The sequence below is a fragment of the Procambarus clarkii genome, chromosome 1 (genome assembly GCF_040958095.1).
Source record: "Procambarus clarkii isolate CNS0578487 chromosome 1, FALCON_Pclarkii_2.0, whole genome shotgun sequence".
Classification (NCBI taxonomy): domain Eukaryota; kingdom Metazoa; phylum Arthropoda; class Malacostraca; order Decapoda; family Cambaridae; genus Procambarus; species Procambarus clarkii.
Window position 1 is genome coordinate 62,314,308 of NC_091150.1, and position 22,318 is coordinate 62,336,625.

Here is a 22,318-nt window from a genome sequence, read left to right on the forward strand (position 1 = left end):
TAGATCGGGATACAAAATTAAAAGTTGTATTTGTCTCTAATGTGTTCTGAAAAGATGCATGTGTTATTTTCTTTTGTTGGTGATAAGGAATCCCTTTACATTTACATAAATGTTCATTATCAAGGGTTAGGAGAGAGTAAGTTTTAGGCTTGAGTGCAATTAATTCAGTTATGATTTTCTGCTTTACTTCTGACTTGAGGAGTCCTAGTTCACCTTTGCCAGTAGCAGAATACATGGGATGATCTTTGTCGAAATTACTGAAATCCATATAATCTACTAGAGGAGCTTTTGTCATTTCTTGGAAAGCATCTTTACAGGTCAGAGTAAATATGAATGAGTCTGTATCCGTATAAATTAGTCTAGCTCTCTCCCCATAATGTGCTTTAACTACATTATACCAGAACTCGTATAAACGCCTCTTGGCTATCTGCAAGATCTGATATCCCATGTAAGAAGGAGTGGTAACTTTAAGGATGTCTTTCATTACTGTACAGAGAACCCTATCTTGACCTAAAGAGACAGCTCGTTTATACAAAGGGTTTCTTGCATGAGTTAAGAATGAATGTTTTGTCGTTACTAGATGGTGAGTATTAGCATATCTAGATATATTTGTCATTGATTTCCCGTACAGACTATTACTTATGAGTTTAAAAGCTTTTTCTTTAACTTTACAGGTGGTATTGGCTCGTTCTCGAATGTTGGTTGAAATAAAATCTTTTAAATAGGGAGCCTGTTTAAATTCATAGATTGTTTTTACTCGTTCAACTTCTAGTCCTAGTTTTAATAGCAATTGCAGGAAATCGAGGCTTACTAAGTAGTCGTTTTGGGGCAAGTGGGATGCAATTAACTTAGTATTTTTAGGTGGGAGCTTACGTTTTTCATCATTAAGGGTTTTCTTACTGTACTCTGACAAAAACTCCTCCGTTATATTAGTATGAGACAATACAAGGGGCAGATCATCAGTATACCTGGCTACCTCGGGAGATACATGTTTTGTATCGCATAAAATCCAATAACCTTTGTCTTGATTACAGGGGATATGTTGTAACCCTTGCCCTAATAAGGTATCCCGCTCAAGGTCAGTTAATTGTCTAATCCCTCCCTGGGGAAGTACCTCAGCCATGCACGCTGCATATAAGCTGTTAAAGTCGAGGTACAAAATGTGAGTATCGTCATCAGAGCTAGGGTTAGATGTAGTGTGCTCGTTAACAGCCTGTGTAAATTGTCTAATGGAAGATGTGAACCCTCCTCTAAGATTCCTTCTCAACAAATCATATATATTCTGATCATACACATAGTCAAGTACAACTTTTGATTTAAATAAGAACGCGTCCCAAGCATAACTAGGAAGTGATACATAGAAAACAATATCTAGTTCATAAATTTCTTTCAGTGATGTTCGACAAAAGTGTAAATATATCAACTAGCATTCCCACGTCAACTTTTAAATATAACATGAGGTAATCCTTGATGTTTGTACAGTTCCCTAAATTAAATACTTTAAGAGCATTGTTATAATCTTCTCCAGACAGTGGAGAGTCATGTAAAACATTGTAAAACTTATCTCGCGAAGGGAGCTGAGGTTCGTCTAACACGTCCATGGAAGAAATATAATCATAACATAGGCTTTGTTTACCTTTAATTAACAGAGCTTTAGCTTCATCGGATACGCCATTTAGTATGTGTTCAGTGTACTTGGTGGGTTTCTTACCGGCAACGTGCTCGCTTGCTAAGGTTCCTAATGACCCATTAAGGAGAGCTAGGCTATCTAGGAATTTAAGTTTACCTATGATGACTTGCATAAATTTCAATCCTTCCTTGGTTAGAATTTCTACATCGCGGTGAGGATTTTTGGACAGTTCTTTAAGTATAATTCCTAGATCATATGCAGCATTATGGGAAAATGTGGTCAAGTATCTACGAGCATTTTTACATTGTAAATTGCAACGAGCACAATAAGCACCTAAGTAATTATTTTCCTGAATAGCATGATTATGATGTCTATGTTTATCTTTCTTATCCTTGAAAGTTTGATGACACAATTGACACGTATTTTGTCTTTGAAACATTCTTTCCTGTTCTCTAGACAAGTTCTTAGGGAAGTTGGGGAGCTGAGCATGAATAGCTTTCCATGAGGCTTCTAGCTTTGTAATAAAATGATTGACCGCGTCTGGGCCTACGTATGAATACGTTTCTACGACATTGAATTCCCTGTCTAAAATCATGTAAGCATAAGCAATTGCTTTATGCTTACATTCCACCATGCCTCTAGGATTTTGACGGTCTAATAGACATTCAAAATCGTAATAGGCGGTGTGAGTTGGGCTATAGGTCCTACCGTAATTTTTAAAACTGATTTTATCACTAGGATTATAGAACGAAAATACTTGGGATACTGTGCATGACTCTTCGTGAGCCTGAATTTCATCTAAGGGAGCATGCAAAAGACAAATTTTGCAGAATTTATGAGTGTCAGGAATTTTATACCGATTATGGTTAATACTCTTTACAAATTTATCAAAGTCCTTGATCAGACAGAGATGCTTGCCTTCTAATAACAACAAAGGGACTTTATCGGCATACTTTTCCTGGCTTTTCCTAGCTAAACTAAGATAGTATCTGTTACTTTCATGAGTTATTGTATAAATATAAATAGAAATTTTGTTAAGCTTCTCTATTTTCTTAAGGTTATCAAATGATACGGGGAATCTGATTTCATCTGCCCATACTACGAATCTTCTACACCATCGAAGGCTTTTGTAATGTTGTCTAACGTTTTTTATAGTCCTGCCCAATGCTAAGTTTTTATACGCCGCAATGCACTGTAACAAACACTCATCTCCTTCACTTTCAGGATTAAATACTGATTCTTTACCCTTTAATTTTGCAGGATATGGTACATATGATCCAAGGTGCATAGGGTGGCGAATATATGAAAAATTAATGGCAAAGCCTGACATGGAATGAATTCCTACACTTGAGGATTGGACATTTTTTAGGCATTCGTCAATTTTAGCAGACATTTCGTCAACCCATGAATTTACAAGAACTTCCACCTCTTCCTGTGTAACAGTCTGAGTTTCTCCTCTAATTGAAAATACTTCATCTAATATTTCATATTGATCGTCGGCATGATTAAGTTTTTGCAAAATTAGGCTTACATCAGGGTAAATGTGAAATGAGGGAGGGAATTCTTCCTGTATTTGTCGGAACTGATTGTCTATATATTCTATAAAAAATTCCCTATACCTATTTATATATAAGCTGGGGTCAGCGTCTAAATGACCGGGAATGGAGAACGAATGTCTCGAGAATGAACCTTCGAAATGGTGTATGACTTCTAACACTCGCGGAACAACGTTATCTAAGTTAAGTACCTCTGGGGAATCTGGAGCGTTGACTTCTTCATCTGATATGTCGTGAACGGGGGGTTGATTGTCTTCTTCTTCTTCATCCGAGGATGCCTGCTGGTTGCCGTCTGGTGCATCTTCTTCTAGCTCCTGGGACAGCTGGGGTTGACTGCGTACAGGCGTGCTCCACTCAGAGGGTTGGGTTGAATCCAGGGGCGATTCTGTAATATAATATTAGCAATGAATAAACATTAAGAGGAAAACAAATAAGAGGATTTGAAAACCTTATTAGGAAAATATCGTGTAAATAAGAGGAATTATTAAAAGGGAAAACAAAAAGTCTAAATAAGAGGAAAAACTGAATTATAGATAAATAATAATAATATTACTTACGAGCTGGGATGTTGATTCCACCAAGTATGAGATTCTCTTGATCACGAATAGGAACTACTGTAATGGAAACATTTTTCTGTATGAGCACATATTACTTATTTATACACTTGTTAAAATATACAATTATTAACTTTTAAAATTACGAAAATTATTGTGAAAACGTACGGTTATTTATGATGCGACGGCGTTTGGGCGGAGGTTCAATGACGTTTCTGGCTTCGGTGGGAGGTTCCCGGTTAACGGAGAAACGACAGTATGGGCAGGAAGTAGAACCATGAACTGAAATGAAAATAATATATATAAATTGACTGTATGTATGTATGTATGTGTGTTTCGGATATATATTTTCTTTGAAAGTTTATTGAATGTGCGAGAAAAAGCGGTACTTACGATTTGCACAATAGAGTTGTCCACAGCTGGTACAGGTTACGTCAAAATGTCCAGGCGGTGTAGGCCCGTTGCATCCTATACAGTACAGTCTGCATTCTTGAAGAGCGTTGATGGACATTTCACCTAGGCATGTTAAACATCGTGTTTGACACACATGCCCGATTTCGTTGTTGAGAGGAGACAGGCACAGAGGACACACTGACACTGACATGATGATATGACTAGACTGGGGGAACCTTGTGAACAGGATGAAGATTGAATGCTGACTGAAAGTGTAGGCCTCTGAGACTTTGGCGATCTGAGGGGGCCCCTGAATGAGCGTAATAACGATAGTGTGCCCCTGAGTGAGCGTTTGGCTGTTTTATTAATAGCGAGAATGATTGGCGAATATTGGGAATAAACTCTTTTATTATAAATTGTGTAAACTATGAATTAGATGACTAAATAAATTATAAATAAATAAATAAGTTTTATTAACGCCTAATGTATATATATAAATTATTACGGTGGAGAACGCTGACAATGACTGATAGATGTCTGGAGCAGGTAATCAGGTGATGATTGCCTCGGGCAGATAGCCTAGGGCAGGTAGCTGGGGCAAGCTTAGATAGTCTCTGAGACAGTTTCAGTATTAAAGGTTACATTGAGATGCTTCGGTTGATTTGTATAAAACTGACTGGTTAATGAAAAGGAATAAAATATTAGTATGTCAGAAAAAAGGAAGAGGGAATAATATGAAGAGGAGAGAGAGAGAGAGGAGGGACGGTCCAGATATTATGGAGAAGATAAGATATGATAAGAGGAGACTGGCTGGCCGGGCGTAAGGTAAATAAAGGTGACGCGAGAGATTGCGAGGTAAGGGGGGGGGGGACTTATACAGATAACTTTCTAAATTTATATGAATAACTAAGGCTTACATAGACGATTTTGTAAGTTGAAAACATGTAAAATATGTCCGTAGAGTTCTCCTGGAAACCCTAAAGAGCTACACACGATATTTGAATTTCTCCTATAAGGCCTTAACAAACTTCTAAGTCTCGGAAATTATTTTTCTCATAAGAACTTTAACAAACTCGTATGACATTATTTTTCATTATAAGAATTCCCTAATTACAAATCTGTGACTGCACAAATTCACCTGAAAACCCCGAAGATCTACACACGATATTTGCCCCCCCCAAAAAAAAAGGGCCGCTGGCGCTTACAGTCCACAGGGGTCCTCTCCCAAAAAAAAAAAAGGGCCGCTGGCGCTTACACCCTACTACTGTCATAGTGACGATGCTGGGAGTGGAGTAGTCATAGTGACGATGCTGGGGGTGGAATAGTCATGGTGACGATGCTGAGAGTGGAATAGTCATGGTTACGATGCTGGGGGTGGAGTAGTCATGGTGACGATGCTGGGAGTGGAGTAGTCCTGGTAACGATGCTGGGAGTGGAGTTGTCATGGTGACGATGCTGGTAGTAGAGTAGTCATGGTGACGATAATGGAAGTGGAGTAGTCATGGTGACGATGCTGGGAGTGGAGTAGTCATGGTGACGATGCTGGGAGTGGAGTAGTCATGGTGACGATGCTGGGAGTGGAGTAGTCATTCTGACGATGCTGGGGGTAGAGTACTCATGGTGATGATGATGGTAGTAGAGTAGTCATGGTGACGATGCTGCTAGTAGAGTAGTCATGGTGACGATGCTAAGAGTAGAGTAGTCATGGTGACGATGCTAGGAGTGGAGTAGTCATGATGTCGATGCTGGGAGTGGAGTAGTCATGGTAACGATGGTGGGAGTGGAGTAGTCATGGTGACGATGCTGGGGGTGGAGTAGTCATGGTGACGATTCTGGGAGTGGAGTAGTCATTCTTACGATGCTGGTAGTGGAGTAGTCATGGTGACGATGCTGGGAGGGGAGTAGTTATGGTGACGATACTGGGAGTAGAGTAGTCATGGTGACGATGCAGAGAGTGGAGTAGTCATGGTGACGAGGCTGAGAGTGGATAGTCATGGTGACGATGCTGGGATTGGAGTAGTCATGGTGACGATGCTAAGAGTGGAGTAGTCATGGTGACGATGCTGAGAGTGGAGTAGTCATGGTGACGAAGCTGAGAGTGGAGTAGTCATGATGACGATGCTAAGAGTGGATAGTCATGGTGACGATGCTGGGAGTGGAGTAGTCATGGTGCTGATGCTGGGAGTGGAGTAGTCATGGTGACGATGCTGAGAGTGGAGTAGTCATGGTGACGATGCTGAGAGTGGAGTAGTCATGGTGACGAAGCTGAGAGTGGGGTAGTCATGGTGACTATGCTAAGAGTGGATAGGCATGGTGACGATGCTGGGAGTGGAGTAGTCATGGTGACGATGCTGGGAGTGGAGTAGTCATGGTGACGATGCTGGGAGTGGAGTAGTCATGGTGACGATGATGGGGGTGGAGTAGTCATGGTGACGATGCTGGGGGTGGAGTAGTCATGGTGATGATGCTGGGAGTGGAATAGTCATGCTGACGATGCTAGGGGTGGAGTAGTCATGGTGACGATGCTGGGAGTGGAGTAGTCATAGTGACGATTCTGGGAGTGGAGTAGTCATGGTGACGATGCTGGGAGTGGAGTAGTCATGGTGACGATGCTGGGGTGGAGTAGTCATGGTGATGATGCTGGGGGTAGAGTAGTCATGGTGACGTTGCTGGGAGGGGAGTAGTCATGGTGACGATGCTGGGAGGCGAGTTGTCATGGTGACGATGCTGGGAGTGGAGTAGTCATGGTAACGATGCTGGGGGTAGAGTAGTCATTCTTACGATGCCGGGAGTGGAGTAGTCATAGTGACGATTCTGGGAGTGGAGTAGTCATAGTGACGATGCTGGGGGTGGAGTAGTTATGGTGACGATGCTGGGAGTGGAGTAGTCATGGTGACGATGCTGGGAGTTGAGTAGTTATGGTGACGATGCTGGGAGTGGAGTAGTCATGGTGACGATGCTGGGGGTGGAGTAGTCATGGTGATGATGCTGAAATAGAGTTGTCATAGTGACGTTGCTGGGAGGGGAGTAGTCATGGTGACGATGCTGGGGGTGGAGTAGTTATGGTGACGTTGCTGGGAGTGGAGTAGTCATGGTGACGATGCTGGGAGTTGAGTAGTTATGGTGACGATGCGGGGAGTGGAGTAGTCATGGTGATGATGCTGGGAGTGGAGTAGTTATGGTGACGATGCTGGGAGTGGTGTAGTCATGGTGATGATGCTGGGAGTGGAGTAGTCATAGAGACGATGCTGGGGGTGGAGTAGTCATGGTGAAAATGCTGGGAGTGGAGTAGTCATGGTGACGATGCTGGGAGTGGAGTAGTCATAGTGACGATGCTGGGGGTGAAGTAGTCATGGTGACGATGCTGAGAGTGGAGTAGTCATGGTGACGATGCTGGGAGTGGAGTAGTCATAGTGACGATGCTGGGGGTGGAGTAGTCATGGTGACGATGCTGGGGGTGGAGTAGTCATGGTGACGATGCTGAGAGTGGAGTAGTCATGGTGACGATGCTGGGAGTGGAATAGTCATGGTTACGATGCTGGGGGTGGAGTAGTCATGGTGACGATGCTGGGAGTGGAGTAGTCATGGTGACGATGCTGGTAGTAGAGTAGTCATGGTGACGATAATGGGGGTGGAGTAGTCATGGTGACGATGCTGGGAATGGAGTAGTCATGGTGACGATGCTGGGAGTGGAGTAGTCATTCTGACGATGCTGGGGGTAGAGTAGTCATGGTGATGATGCTGGTAGTAGAGTAGTCATGGTGACGATGCTGCTAGTAGAGTAGTCATGGTGACGATGCTAAGAGTAGAGTAGTCATTGTGACGATGCTAGGAGTGGAGTAGTAATGATGTCGATGCTGTGTCGTGACGCTGAACCCCGGTTCATTCCGAACACAGCGATTACACAACACATAACACCTTGCCTCAGCAACCGTTACTACCACCTATACTCCTACACACACCAGACCCTTGAGGCGTACCAATAGGTTTGTACTGGAACACAATGAATGAACATATGGAATGTATTTAAAGGCCGTCGTGTTTTGTCATTTAATTACAAAGAATAGACTCTGACAAATAATAATATATTAACATACTCTATTAGGTCAATACACTTCCAATACCCATAGACCACTTGACCTCCGCGATCACCACACACACTCGTAACTTCCGCCTAAGTCCCTAATACGGAATGATTACTACAACTCTCCACACCCGGTTAGTCTTACATTCAATACTCACATACTGCAGACTTAACTTGGTCACTAAGATCACAACAGGCTCTCGCATAGCTGTCTGCTACACTTCGCTGCTGCCACAAACGGAGACCTCGGAGGACTTGCTAGTCCAACTTCCACAACCAGACTGACTCCAGTCAGCCATCTACCTCAACCATTTCACCCCACCTCTCAAGGAAGGTATAATCCGATTAACCTTATCCCTAGAGAGGTAATCTTGTTCCTAGAAGCCTGACGAAGAATAATTCCTCTTTCCAGGAATTAATCATTTGGCTAAACAGCTTCGGTCTTAATCCATTGACCTTTCTTAGATATGTGATCCATAGTCTGTCTACTTACATGTACTTCCAATCACCATTCGTTAAGTGTTGTAGTAATGATCCTCTTGCTAATAATTCCTACTAACTTGTGGATTACAACACCACTCCCCTCCTTAAACACGCATATGTCCCCATATGCATCATTGCAATGGTTCCATTAGTGCAAGGACCTGGAGGATGCACCCACCATATGTGTACAACTACAAAATCATCCAAAAAGTTCATCATACACACGATGAAATAAATTAAAATTTTCCCCGACATGACTCACAACACTTCTCCAACATATACATTATATTCACATCATAGCACAGGTAAAATAGTCTGTAATAATTTTTCCCATCTCCAACAATGCACATATACCTAAACTGCTGACATATAATTACATACAAACATAACCATAAAATTACATGGACCAGAATGCTGGCACTTAAACAGAAATGACACTAGTCATTAATATATACACAACACATATATATCTAAGGTTCTTCATCCTTAGTAATTATAATTTAACATCTTGCCCTGTACTGTTGACATAAGGGCTTACAATGATCACACAATGTTTCACTGGCCTCCTCCACAATTGGCAGCATCACTTCTCTTGTCTTCGTGTCCCATGGTTGCTAGGTCATAGATCTTCCATGACCCAGACAAAACCCAGGCTGTCCAGCCTGGTGAATGTTGTCAATGTCCCATCGTTGCTCTGAGGTAACGTGATCCTGGCCTCCAGAGCAACGGAGATTCCTACCCCAGGGTCATGTTCCCTTGGGTCTGTGCTGACGTCTCGTTCCAGGGCACCAATCCCAGAACGCTGTAGATCCCTCATAGCTCTCTGGTCTAGGCCCATCCGCCCAGAGTGTGTCCACCTGTATTCACACCTTCCCGACCGCTGTACTGTACCTGCAAAATATTCCCTCGGAGCCCCCTGGCTCAATCCCATTATCACATAACCCCCTCGGCTCCTTACTCTCTCCCCGTATATAGCCTGAGCGCAGCTGCAAAACCATTGCAGCTGGCCCTTATCCCTGCTTTGATGTCAGGGAGCGAATTTCGCCTATAACGTCACGTTGGCTTCACTTCCTCCCCCTTTTTTTTTCTCTAGAATTACTGAGTGTAGCCTCATAGCTTCCCTTCTACTCTACCTGAAGCTCTGTGACATGATCCCGGGGGACCTTCTCAAGCCTAACACTCAGTAATGGTGCCGATGAGGTAATATACAGTATATACATGCACATACATTATCACAATAAATACCTCATTAAAATAATTTCACACTTATGTCACTAAAACATCATACTGCCACTGGCTCGCCTCTAGCGAGATTCCTGTAACAACTTAATAAGAAATTAGTATATCTACTTCGCTCGTCCACTGCAACCACCAACACCTGAAATTTTGAAATTCTACATTATAATCTTATCCATAAGACTTACCCACTCCGACACACCATCACCTCTGGTCAACCCAACCACTGATGACCTCATTATAACACCACACTCCATACCAGGCGTCCAAACGCCACAACACTACACCACCCACTACACATGCTACTCTACACCACTCTCTACACACTACCCCACACTCTACAAAAACTACCATGCCCATGCACCACTACACACCACACTCTACACACTACCCCACACTCTACAAAAACTACCATGCCCATGCACCACTACACACCACACTCTACACACTACCCCACACTCTACACACTACCCCACACTCTACAAAAACTACCATGGCCATGCACTACTCTACAGTACATTCTATGCTCCTTCTGTGTTCATGACCCCACGAGAGCGGGTCGGATAGCGATGTGTCACCGTCGCCTGTGGACCTTGTCCTCGGTCCTGCGAAGGCTGCTCTGTGTTATCTACCCTTGATTGCCAACTCCTCGTACCCCTACCTATGTTCTCAGCCGCTGGTGTGTTCTCCCCTGGCACACTCCCCGTAGGGTATGGCTCCTCACTTGCCTGACCGGTCAGTGTATAGACGCGGTCTGGGTGACAGGAGAACACATGCCCTGTGTTTAGCACCTTAACCTTCACTTCAGCATTCTTTTTGCTAATTACCCGACATGGCCCCACAAACTTGGGTGCCAACTTACCTTCTGCCTGAGCGTGCATCTGCTTCACGAATACCCTATCACCTTCATTGATCACCTTTGCTTGGACCTTGTTCCGCGCATTATAATATGCCTCTGCTACCTCTGTCGACTTTCTTAAATGTAGTTTCACCAAGTCAAATGCCTTGGTTGCTCGCCTACAGACAACACTTTTGAAGTCTAACGCATAGCATGGCGGTTGCTTGCTTGTGAACGTCGTGAACGGAAGTCGGGGATCGAACCCATGCAACAAAAAATGCGGGGTTTCTCCCACCGACCTATTGAACGCCGTGTTGAGCGCCGACTCCACCATCGACAAACTCTGATCCCATGCAAGCACATCATCTGCAGCCAAATGCCGCAGAATACTAATTACTTCAGCATTGTGTCTTTCAACCAAACCATTCGCCGATGGTCGATATGCCAGCACTGGAGTATGTTTGAATTGATACACACTCGCGATGCTTTGAAATACTTGATTGATAAACTCTGACCCTTGGTCTGACACAACTTGTTGAGGAGCCCCAAACCTAGTTAACACACTTTCCACCATGGCCTGGGTCACATCCTCTGCCGACTTAGAACGGAGTGCACTCACCACAGTGAACCGTGTGAGTGCATCCACTGCTACAAATATGTACCTCGCCCCTGAATGAGCTTGTGGTAGCGGCCCAATGAGATCTATGTGTACTCTCTCAAAGGGAGTACTCACCTCCGGCCACCTACGCAAAGGTTCCGCCCCCAACCTATGTGCCTTGTACCTCAGACAACTGTCACAAGAGGCTACATAGACCTTGATATCTTTACCCATGGATGGCCAATAGAACCTTTGACGTGCCCTCTGCAACGTCTTGGACTCCCCCTCCATGGCCTGCTGCTGGGATGTTATGACACAGATACATTGCAGTCCTCTGGAACTCCGGTGTCAAGACTGCCTGGTATACTGGTTCAGACCGTATACCCGAAACCCTACCAAGATGATACAACACCTCATCTTCAACCACAAACTCATCCACTGGGGCTGGAAGTGACTTCCCCAACTCCGCACGCTGACCCCTCAAAAACTTCCTTACCTCCCCCCACAGGGGGTGACCTTCCTGACTCCGTATCAACTCCCTCACATTCCACGACACATCTTCCTCCCCCCTTTCACTCACCACTGCTATATTGTGACACCTTGACAACGCGTCAGCGACCACATTGCTTTTCCCTGGTACATGTTCAAAGTTTGTAATGTTAAACTCTGAGAGCGAGGTAACCCACCGTGCCAGCCGCTGACAAGGCTCCTTGGACTCGAACACATACTTAAGGGGTTTGTGATCGCTTCTGAGCCAAATTTCATGTCCAAGCAAGATGTACCGGTTCCGTTGTAATATGAATGTGATCGCTAGCGCTTCCCTCTCAATCGTACTATAGTTCCTCTCTGCAGGACATAGTACTCGTGAACAAAATGCAATGGGACGCTCCCGTCCTCGCTCATCCACCTGAGCTACCACACCGCCTATCGCTGCTCCAGAAGCATCCGCATACACCAGAAATGGTTTGCTAAAATCTGGGTGCGCCAAGATACTGCGAGAGCTGACAGCAGCCCTCAGTACCTGGAACGCCTGCTGTTGTTCCTTCCCCCACACGAACTCTGCAAGTCCACTGATCTGATGTAATGGTCTTGCAATTTTTGAAAAATCTTTAATAAATCGCCGATAATAGCTAATCAACCCCAGGAAAGATTTGCACTCTTTCTTGTTCTGTGGAACTGGGAACTCTTGAATATCCCTGGTTTTATCTGGCAATGGACTGATACCCATCCGGCCCACTGTATGACCCAGGAATGTTACAGATTCTCCAAAAAAACTGCATTTTTCGAAATTCACTTTGAGGTTGTGTGACCTCAGCCTTAGCAAGAGTTTCCTCAAATTATGCATGTGCTCCTCTAATGACTTTCCCAGCACGATTACGTCATCGAGGTACAGCAACGCTGTGGGACCTATCAACCCCGATAATACACTCATCATTAGCCTACTGAACACAGCAGGTGCTGACTTCAACCCGAAAGGAAGTCGTTTATATTGCCAGAGCTCGTTGTTGCACGCACTAAACGCTGTGATTTCCCTCGACTCTTCCTCCAGCGGTATCTGGTGATACCCACTGAGTAGGTCTAATGTGGTAAAATATTGTGTACCCTTCAAGTGTGTCAATGTGTCCTGTATGTTAGGTAATGGGTATGCTTCGTCCTTCGTCAGCTTGTTTATTCTGCGGAAATCTACGCATAACCTCACTCCCCCATTCTTTTTCCTGACTACTACGAGAGGGCTGTGCCACGGTGAACTGGATGGTTCAATGATATCATGCTCCCTTAGCTGGCTTATCTCCTCTTTCACCTCCCTCTGGTGTGCCACTGGTATGCTATATGCTCTCGTATATACTGGATGTGCGCCCTCTACGTCAATTCTATGTGCTCCTTGAGTAATGCACCCTGGGGGTTCCCCTCTCAACGCAAAAACATCCGGGAACTCCCTGACTAAGCCCCTTAAGGCTTCCTTAACCTCCCTTTCCATGGACATCCTATCCACTATTCCCATTAATTTATCCATTCTATCCTCATCGCCCTCACTCTGACTTACTGACATGGCTGCAATAATCTCCTCCACAGGGTGCGCCCACGCTACCTGTGCATGCTTACACAAGGTGACTGGCCACCGAGAGGGATTAAAAACCCTCAACCGAATTACCCCTTCAATGATGTCTTCAATAGTCTCCATTATCACCAACCCTGCTGGATTATCTAATGGCTCAATTTGCACAACGTCTACTCCCTTGGCTTTACATGCCATTTTAATCACTAAGGATGCTTCTCCCGGAATGGTGACATCCTTGGGTACCGTGACTGCCCACTGTATATTTTGGTCCCCAGCCGAGTTACCACAGTTACCCCTCACTACTGCTACTCCTTCTCTACTCCTCACCTTGTTAACGTCTACCGCTTGACCCCCACATACCAATTTATTCCCCCTTGCGCTGAACGCTATGGTACATGAGTATTTTTCGAGGAAATCAATTCCCAGGATAATGTTGGTATGTTTCAGCCCTATATCCTGTATTACTACAAAACTATGTTTAAACCATCTATCTTCTAGCTGGAAATCCACAGTTGTCTCACCCAACACCCGCAACGCATTATCCCCCACCGCCGTTAATCTCCTGTTGTTCGGTATCAGCCTGACGTCTGATCCTAGCACGCTACGACTCATGATGGACACGGAAGCACCGGTGTCCACCAAGGCTGTATAGATAGTGCCCTTTAACCGTAAATGCACCTTTATGGGATGACCCGACCCGACGGTACACAACCACTGTCCGCCACCCCCTACTGTACACACTGGGTAATTAGGCGGAACAAAAAGCTTACACTGCCAGGCCAAGTGACTACCGTCACCACACAGCTTACACACTTTTGTCTGCTTAGGTCGTTCTGGCTCGTGTTTACCTGCAGTGTACCCCGTTCCCCGGGGATACCCTCTACCGGTACCCTGGTTCTGGTGGTACATTCCTGTTGCTCCCTGAGCAGGCGAGTACCTAGGTGGAGCAGGAGTGAACCTGCCTCCACGTGCCCCTTGATTATAGCCTCCTCGCTGCCCACGAGTACCCTGATGGGGTCCCCACGACACCCCACTCGTATTGTGTCCCTGGAACACCCTTGGCTCCCAGCCCTTATTATTGTTACGTCGGGGAGCACCTCGCCCCTTGCCCTTGGAATGTGTGACCCCCGCCGCGGGTCCATCCTCCACTGGCTGAGCTACTGGGGCCCAGAGCTGAGCCTGTCTCTCTTGCGTGTCTGCTAGATTTGCCTGTTCCTTAGGGGACACTAGTAGTAGGATTGAGGCCAATGACCGGCAATTTTGATTTTTCCCCATGCCGGTCATTGGCCCCGGGCCAATGACCGGCAATTTTGATTTTTTCCCATGCCGGTCATTGGCCCCGGGCCAATGACCGGCAATTTTTATTTTTTCCCATGCCGGTCATTGGCCCCTGGGTTTTTCGAACTTTTTTTCCCATGCCGGTCATTGGCCCCTGGGTTTTACAAACTGTTTTCACCATTCCGGTCATTGGCCCCTGGGTTTTACGAACTTTTTTTCCCCATGCCGGTCATTGGCCCCTGGGTTTTACGAACTATTTTCACCATGCCGGTCATTGGCCCCTGGGTTTTACGACCTGTTTTCACCATGCCGGTCATTGGCCCCTGGGTTTTACGACCTGTTTTCACCATGCCGGTCATTGGCCCCTGGGTTTTACGAACTGTTTTCACCATGCCGGTCATTGGCCCCTGGGTTTTACGAACTGTGTTCACCATGCCGGTCATTGGCCCCTGGGTTTTACGAACTTTTTTTCTCCATGCCGGTCATTGGCCCCTGCCATTTTCGCTCAAGGGGATTAAACGGCCGCCTTCAGTCATCCCCAAATTTCGTTAGCTTAGTGACCCTGCACAGGCATGTTAAAGGGGATTAAAAAGCCGGTCATTGGCCCCAGGGTTTTCTCGAATTTTCTTTCATGGCCTGACCCATGCACAGGCATAGCCAATGGTCAATGACGTCATCAACTTACCTCGGGATTAAAAGGCCGGCTCCTGGCCCCATCATATTTCGTTACCTGAGCAACCCTGCACAAGTATCGCTAATGGATAATGACGTCACCCCCGTCTTCATTTTCCCTGTATAAGCCCGTTTTCTGTTACAGTGTAATTATTCCCATTTTCGATATTTATAGCAAAGGGGGATTCAAATGCTGCCTTCTGTCAAGCCTAATGTGCAATAGCGTTAATCATTATAAGCTCGTTTTTCTCAATAAGGTATTGCCGTACTGTTTCCCATTGTCTAAGATTACATAATAATAACATAAGAAATGACTTCAAACCCTGTTTACAGAACCAGTATTTACCCAGGTCTTTTTCCTAAATCTAAAACTTATTCCAATTTATGTCCATTGTTTCATGTTCTGTCTAGTGTTGATAATTTTAATAGTCTATTAATATTCCCCCTTTATCATGTCCATTCATTCACAGCTCTATCATGTCACCTCTATTTCTTTTCCTTTCTAGAGAATGTAATTTAAGCTTTGTCAATCTTTCTTCAGAAATTGCTTATTGAGCATAGGGCAAAATAAAAATGAAAACTTACTATCTTTCATTTGTATGAAAACAATCCCCTGCCGGGCGTAGTGACTTCAATGCGATTTCAGTACTTATCCAATATTACTGTATAAACTAACAGTACCCTGCCAGGCATGGTGACTTCAATGCGATTTCAGTACTATTCCAACATTACTGTATAAACTAACAGTCCCCTGCCAGGCATGGTGACTTCAATGAAAAGCAAGCCTCTCATGTTTTGAAATAAAGCCTTCGTTTCTGACGTCATCATCCCTAATGTGGCGCGAGGCGCGCTAAATGCGGATCCCAGGAGGTTCACACATAAGTGTGAACTCTTAATCTAGCTTAATACCTCACCTATACTCTGTGCTTCATCAAAGTTGATATTCAGCTACAATAGCTCGTATTTTCGCTCGTTGCTTATATTTTCTGTTATTCATAAACCCGACCAAACCTTCCTAACCTAACCTAACATATTATTTATAACAAACAAATACATTCTACAGACCAGTTATTGTTGTTGTTTAGTGACATCGTGAAAAGCGAACTCAGGTATAGGGATAATGTATTGATGGTCATTAGCATATAGGTGTGAAGGTATTACAGTACCTTACTGGTCAACTATGTATGACGTCACCAGACAACCAATGCTACCTTTGGCGTCCTACTGGCATGTGTATTTAATGTTATTATTCAAAAATGACTAGACTAACCATCCCCACCTAACCTAATCAGAGGTATAAGAATATACATTTTAGTCATCCACAACTGTAATCATTATTCAGTGATAAGTTCAAAAGTATAACAGAAGGCCAAATGTCATACTGCAATTTAAGCAGAATCGTACATCTGGCAGCATAGCAGGTGAGCTGAACATAAGAATAAAGGTAACTGCAGAGGTCCTATTGGCCCATACGAGGCAGCTCCTATATATTTCCACCCAATCTCATTCATGTCCACCCTATGCTTAAAACATCCAAGGGATCCCACTTAAAGTATTAGTTTACAATAATAGTTTTAATAAATAGGTCTTATTCTAGTTTTATACACAACAGCATTTATGAAACCCTATAGCTAGATATTCTACTATAATCCACAAGTAGTTACCACACATCTGGCAGTACAGCGGATTTGTGGCTGTGTTCATAGGCTAGTCAACTGTCCTCACATCCATCAAATAGATATCCAAATGTCGCACCTCAATTCATCCATCTAGCAACTCAGCTGGATGTTAGCCACTATATTCATAGGCTAATCATTTCTACACCTCAAAAAATCCTAGTCTTGCTACGCAAATCAGGTGACTTGTTTCTAAACCATCAGTCGCAAATACAATCATGCATACCTACACATACTTCAAAACCTATGCATTCATAGAGAATAGCCTAGTTTTTTGCCACCATTTCCCCATTAATCAGATGTAATTTATGCCATACACACAGAAAATACAGCATTTACACACCAAATATTCCATTTATGCACAAAATATATTATTTACACTCAAAATATGCCATCACATAAAAAAATATGACATTTTCATACAAAATATGTCAGTTGCATACAAAAAATATACCATTTACACAATATTGCATGTACACTCAGAGTATGACATTTACAAAGTACGGTATTTTGCACAAATATATCAAAAGTCTTAAGCATTTAGACAATCAAAAATGCGCTTTCACTAAAATTACACAATTTCACAAACATAATTTTCACAAAATACCCACACATTGTCTCATAAACCAAAATACACTTACACCATGGAGATCTATTTTATCAGATTACAGAGCTTACACAAAATACACAATTTTCACACACAAATACAGTTGCACCAGTTCCACTTCAACAAATTAAAAACACAACTTGCATAAATGCACTATTATCACAAAAATTATTATAAAACATGGACGATTATTACACAGTTTGTGTAATTATTTTACATCTTTGCACAATTAATACAAGAAAACTTGCTATATAATTACTCAACTTGCACAATGACAATCAATACGCAAAGGTATAAATAAACAATTCGTCCATATGCAATTACACAACATGCGCAATTAATACACAACTTATACAAATATTGCACATCTTTCATAATTATTACACAACTTGTACAAATGCATATCTAGCACAAATACGTACAATACATAACTACCCCAAATATGAAAATACACAACTATCATAAATACACAATTTACACAAATACAATTGCGGCATTTACACAACTTGCTCAAAAATATAATCAATACACAACTTACCAAAATATGAACAATACATAACTAGCACATATTCATTAAATACACAACTGAGCAATTTCCGCAAATACACATACAAAAACATATACAATTAATACATACAACTTGCACAAAACAATACACAATTTATAGAAATGTAATCAATACATAATTGCAATAATCATTCAACTTATGCAAAACACATAATCTGCACAATTAATACACAAGTATATTAATTGTGCTATATATGTACAAACACAACCAACTAGGACAATCAATACACAATTTGCATGATATTTTTCTGGGTATATTTAGGACATTAATTATAATATGCTGAGTTTAACCAACTCCCCAAAAGTCAGAATTTCACATATAAAAATGGTGCATATGACTTCCAATGAGCTCAATATATAACACATTCTTTTTCCATTAAGATATCAACATTATTAGCGCTAAACTATTCATCTAACATATGTCCACTGTTTTTATGTCTTATTAATACCTTCCTTGTTACATTCTCTCCAATCAGGCCACCATATTTATGTATTTATTCAAACCATCTAACAGACTTATTTGTTCTAGCCTTAGTTATGTTAGGGCAGGTGGGGTTAGGTGAAGTCAGTATTGTCTATGATAATTTTAGACAAATTTGCTATATCTTATCAAAATGCATCCTGTTAAAACTTAAATTCATCGAAATCTATCAAAAATATACTTATACTACGCAAATTTGACTAAATTCAACCTAGCTAAACTTACTAAATATGAGCATCCCATATCCTCACATACAAGCCTATGTCGCCTCTGTCCATACATTATATGAGTCTGCCATATAGCACGAACCCCAAATAGGAAAATTTACACTATTTCATAAACATACTAGTTCATTAGCCTAAGATATTATATATGTCCTTCCCTACACGACCTCACCTAACCTGACCTAGCATATCCAACCCTGGATTTTGTTAAAGTTGGCGAAATTTATACTATGCCACCTAAATTTCACCAAATTTAAGGCAATTTCCACCAAATATACCCAAATATTGCGTAGCATAGCACTGCCAAAGCCCATTTTCTCCTATTCCATACTACCCTACACAACCTCACCTAACCTGACCTAGCATATCCAAACCTGGATTTTGTTAAAGTTGGCGAAATTTATGCTATGCTACCTAAATTACACCTAATTGAAGGCAATTTCCACCAAATATACACAAATGTTGTGTATCATAGCATCGCCAAAGCCCATTTTCTCCTATTCCATACTACCCTACACAACCTCACCTAACCTGACCTAGCATATCCAAACCTGGATTTCGTTAAAGTCGGCGAAATTTTTGCTATGCCACCTAAATTCGACCAAATATACCCCAATGTTGTGTATCATAGCATCGCCAAAGTCCATTTTCTCCTAGTCCATCCTACCCTACACAACCTCACCTAACCTATCCTAGCATATCCAAACCTAGATTTGGTTAAAGTCGGCTAAATTTAAGCTATCCCACCTAAATTCTATCTAATTTAAGGCAAATCCCACCAAATATATCCAAATGTTCTGTATCACAGCACTGCCAAAGCCCATTTTTACCTACATTTTCTCCTATTCCATCCTACCCTACGCAACCTTACCTAACCTATCCTAGCATATCCAAACCTAGATTTGGTTAAAGTCGGCGAAATTTAAATTATCCCATATAAATTTGACCTAATTTAAGACAATTCCCACCAAATATACCCAAAAATGTTTTTGGAACATAGCACGGCCAAAGCTCATTTTAGCTGAGTTTTCATCTATTCCAACCTGCCCTAGACAACCCTACCCTGCCTCTCCTGGCATATCCAAAGTCAGATTTGCTTATAGTTGGCAAAAATTTATGCCTTTCCCACCTAAATTTAACCTAATTTAAGCCAATTTCCACCGAATATACCCAAATGTTTTGTATCTTAGCATGGCCAAAGTTCATTTCACCCAAGTTTTCACCTATTCCATCTTACCTTACACAGCCATACCTAACCTGACCTAGCATATCCCAAGCTAGATTTGATTAGAGTTCGTGAAATTTATGCCTACTCGCCTAAATTCAACCTAATTTAAGACAATTTCTACCCAATATACCCAAAATGTTTTGTTACATAGCTCAGCTAAAGACCATTTTAGCTGAGTTTTCACATATTCCAACCTACCCTACATAGCCTTACCTAACCCTGACCTAGCAGATTTGATTAAAGTTTGGGAAATTTAAGCTATCGCCATCAAATTGGAGACAATTTCCACCAAATATGCCTAAATGTTGTGTATCATAGCACAGCCAAAACCCATTTTACCCGCATTTTCACCCATTCCATCTAAACCTGGACCTAGCCTCTGATACTACATATACTCAGAGAAGTGATGTTTTTTTGGATATGAACCTAAATGCCCGTGCCTAACCTGCAAGAGTCTTGGAGCTTTGTTGAATATTTTATCTATTTTTCTTCGAAAACTTGAGTTTTGGATATGAACCTATCCGCACTGTGCCTAACCTGCTAGGATCTTTGTTGAACAGTGTAACCATATTCATAGAAAAGTGATGTTTTGGATATGGACCTAACAGCCCCTCTCCTTTAAAACTTGGAACTGCGTTCAATATTGTAGATATAGTGTTGGGTATGTGTTTTGTTTTTACACATCAACCCAACCGTCCTTGACCTAACCTCCCTTCATCTAACTTCAAATTTATCGTAAATATGGAAGGAACGTGTTGTTTGTGCATCAACCCAACCGTCCTTGACCAAACCTCCATTTATCAAACTTCAAATTTATCATAAATATGGGAGGACCATGTTATTTGTGCATCAACCCAGCCGTCCTGGGCCTAACCTCCCTTTATCTAACTTCAAATTTATTGTATTTATGGGAAGAAGGTGTTGTTTATGCATCAACCCAACCTCCCTGGACCTAACCTCTGATACACGAATCTTGGTTCAATATTGCATCATACTCGTAGCATATTTTTTTCACATAATTCAACCATCCTCCACCTAACCTCTATTACCTGGGGGGAGGGAGGTTAATGGAAAATATGATAATAATGGGAATTTTCTCTACATCAGTTCAACTCAACCATCCTTAACCTAACCTTAGAAAGGGATATAACTCACCAAAACTATTTAATTACCATTTACCCAATTTTCCTTATCCTAACCTATAACTAAAGGGTTTAGACCCCCCTTTACCACGATATTATAGTATAGGGTTAAATTAGGGAATGTTAGGTTTATATGTGAAAATATATTCTTACCTTAAATATATAGTATAATTTCGAGGTAAAGGGGGGTCTAAACCCTTTAGTTATAGGTTAGGATAAGGAAAATTGGGTAAATTGTAATTAAATAGTTTTGGTGAGTTATATCCCTTTCTAAGGTTAGGTTAAGGATGGTTGAGTTGAACTGATGTAGAGAAAATTCCCATTATTATCATATTTTCCATTAACCTCCCTCCCCCCAGGTAATAGAGGTTAGGTGGAGGATGGTTGAATTATGTGAAAAAAATATGCTACGAGTATGATGCAATATTGAACCAAGATTCGTGTATCAGAGGTTAGGTCCAGGGAGGTTGGGTTGATGCATAAACAACACCTTCTTCCCATAAATACAATAAATTTGAAGTTAGATAAAGGGAGGTTAGGCCCAGGACGGCTGGGTTGATGCACAAATAACATGGTCCTCCCATATTTATGATAAATTTGAAGTTTGATAAATGGAGGTTTGGTCAAGGACGGTTGGGTTGATGCACAAACAACACGTTCCTTCCATATTTACGATAAATTTGAAGTTAGATGAAGGGAGGTTAGGTCAAGGACGGTTGGGTTGATGTGTAAAAACAAAACACATACCCAACACTATATCTACAATATTGAACGCAGTTCCAAGTTTTAAAGGAGAGGGGCTGTTAGGTCCATATCCAAAACATCACTTTTCTATGAATATGGTTACACTGTTCAACAAAGATCCTAGCAGGTTAGGCACAGTGCGGATAGGTTCATATCCAAAACTCAAGTTTTCGAAGAAAAATAGATAAAATATTCAACAAAGCTCCAAGACTCTTGCAGGTTAGGCACGGGCATTTAGGTTCATATCCAAAAAAACATCACTTCTCTG

At 42.2% G+C, this 22,318-nt stretch overlaps 1 protein-coding gene across 1 annotated transcript in view; it reads right to left on the minus strand.

Annotated features, from left to right (window-relative positions):
• LOC138363835 (uncharacterized) overlaps window positions 1-22,318 on the minus strand; it is a 47,150-nt gene that overhangs the window by 15,399 nt on the left and 9,433 nt on the right. Inside the window, exons 2-3 of the mRNA XM_069323193.1 lie at window positions 3,740-3,819; window positions 3,378-3,519 (exon numbers count right to left, since the gene is read on the minus strand). Coding sequence (XP_069179294.1) covers window positions 3,378-3,519; window positions 3,740-3,819 — 222 coding nt within the window. The remainder of the gene's footprint in view (window positions 1-3,377; window positions 3,520-3,739; window positions 3,820-22,318) is intronic.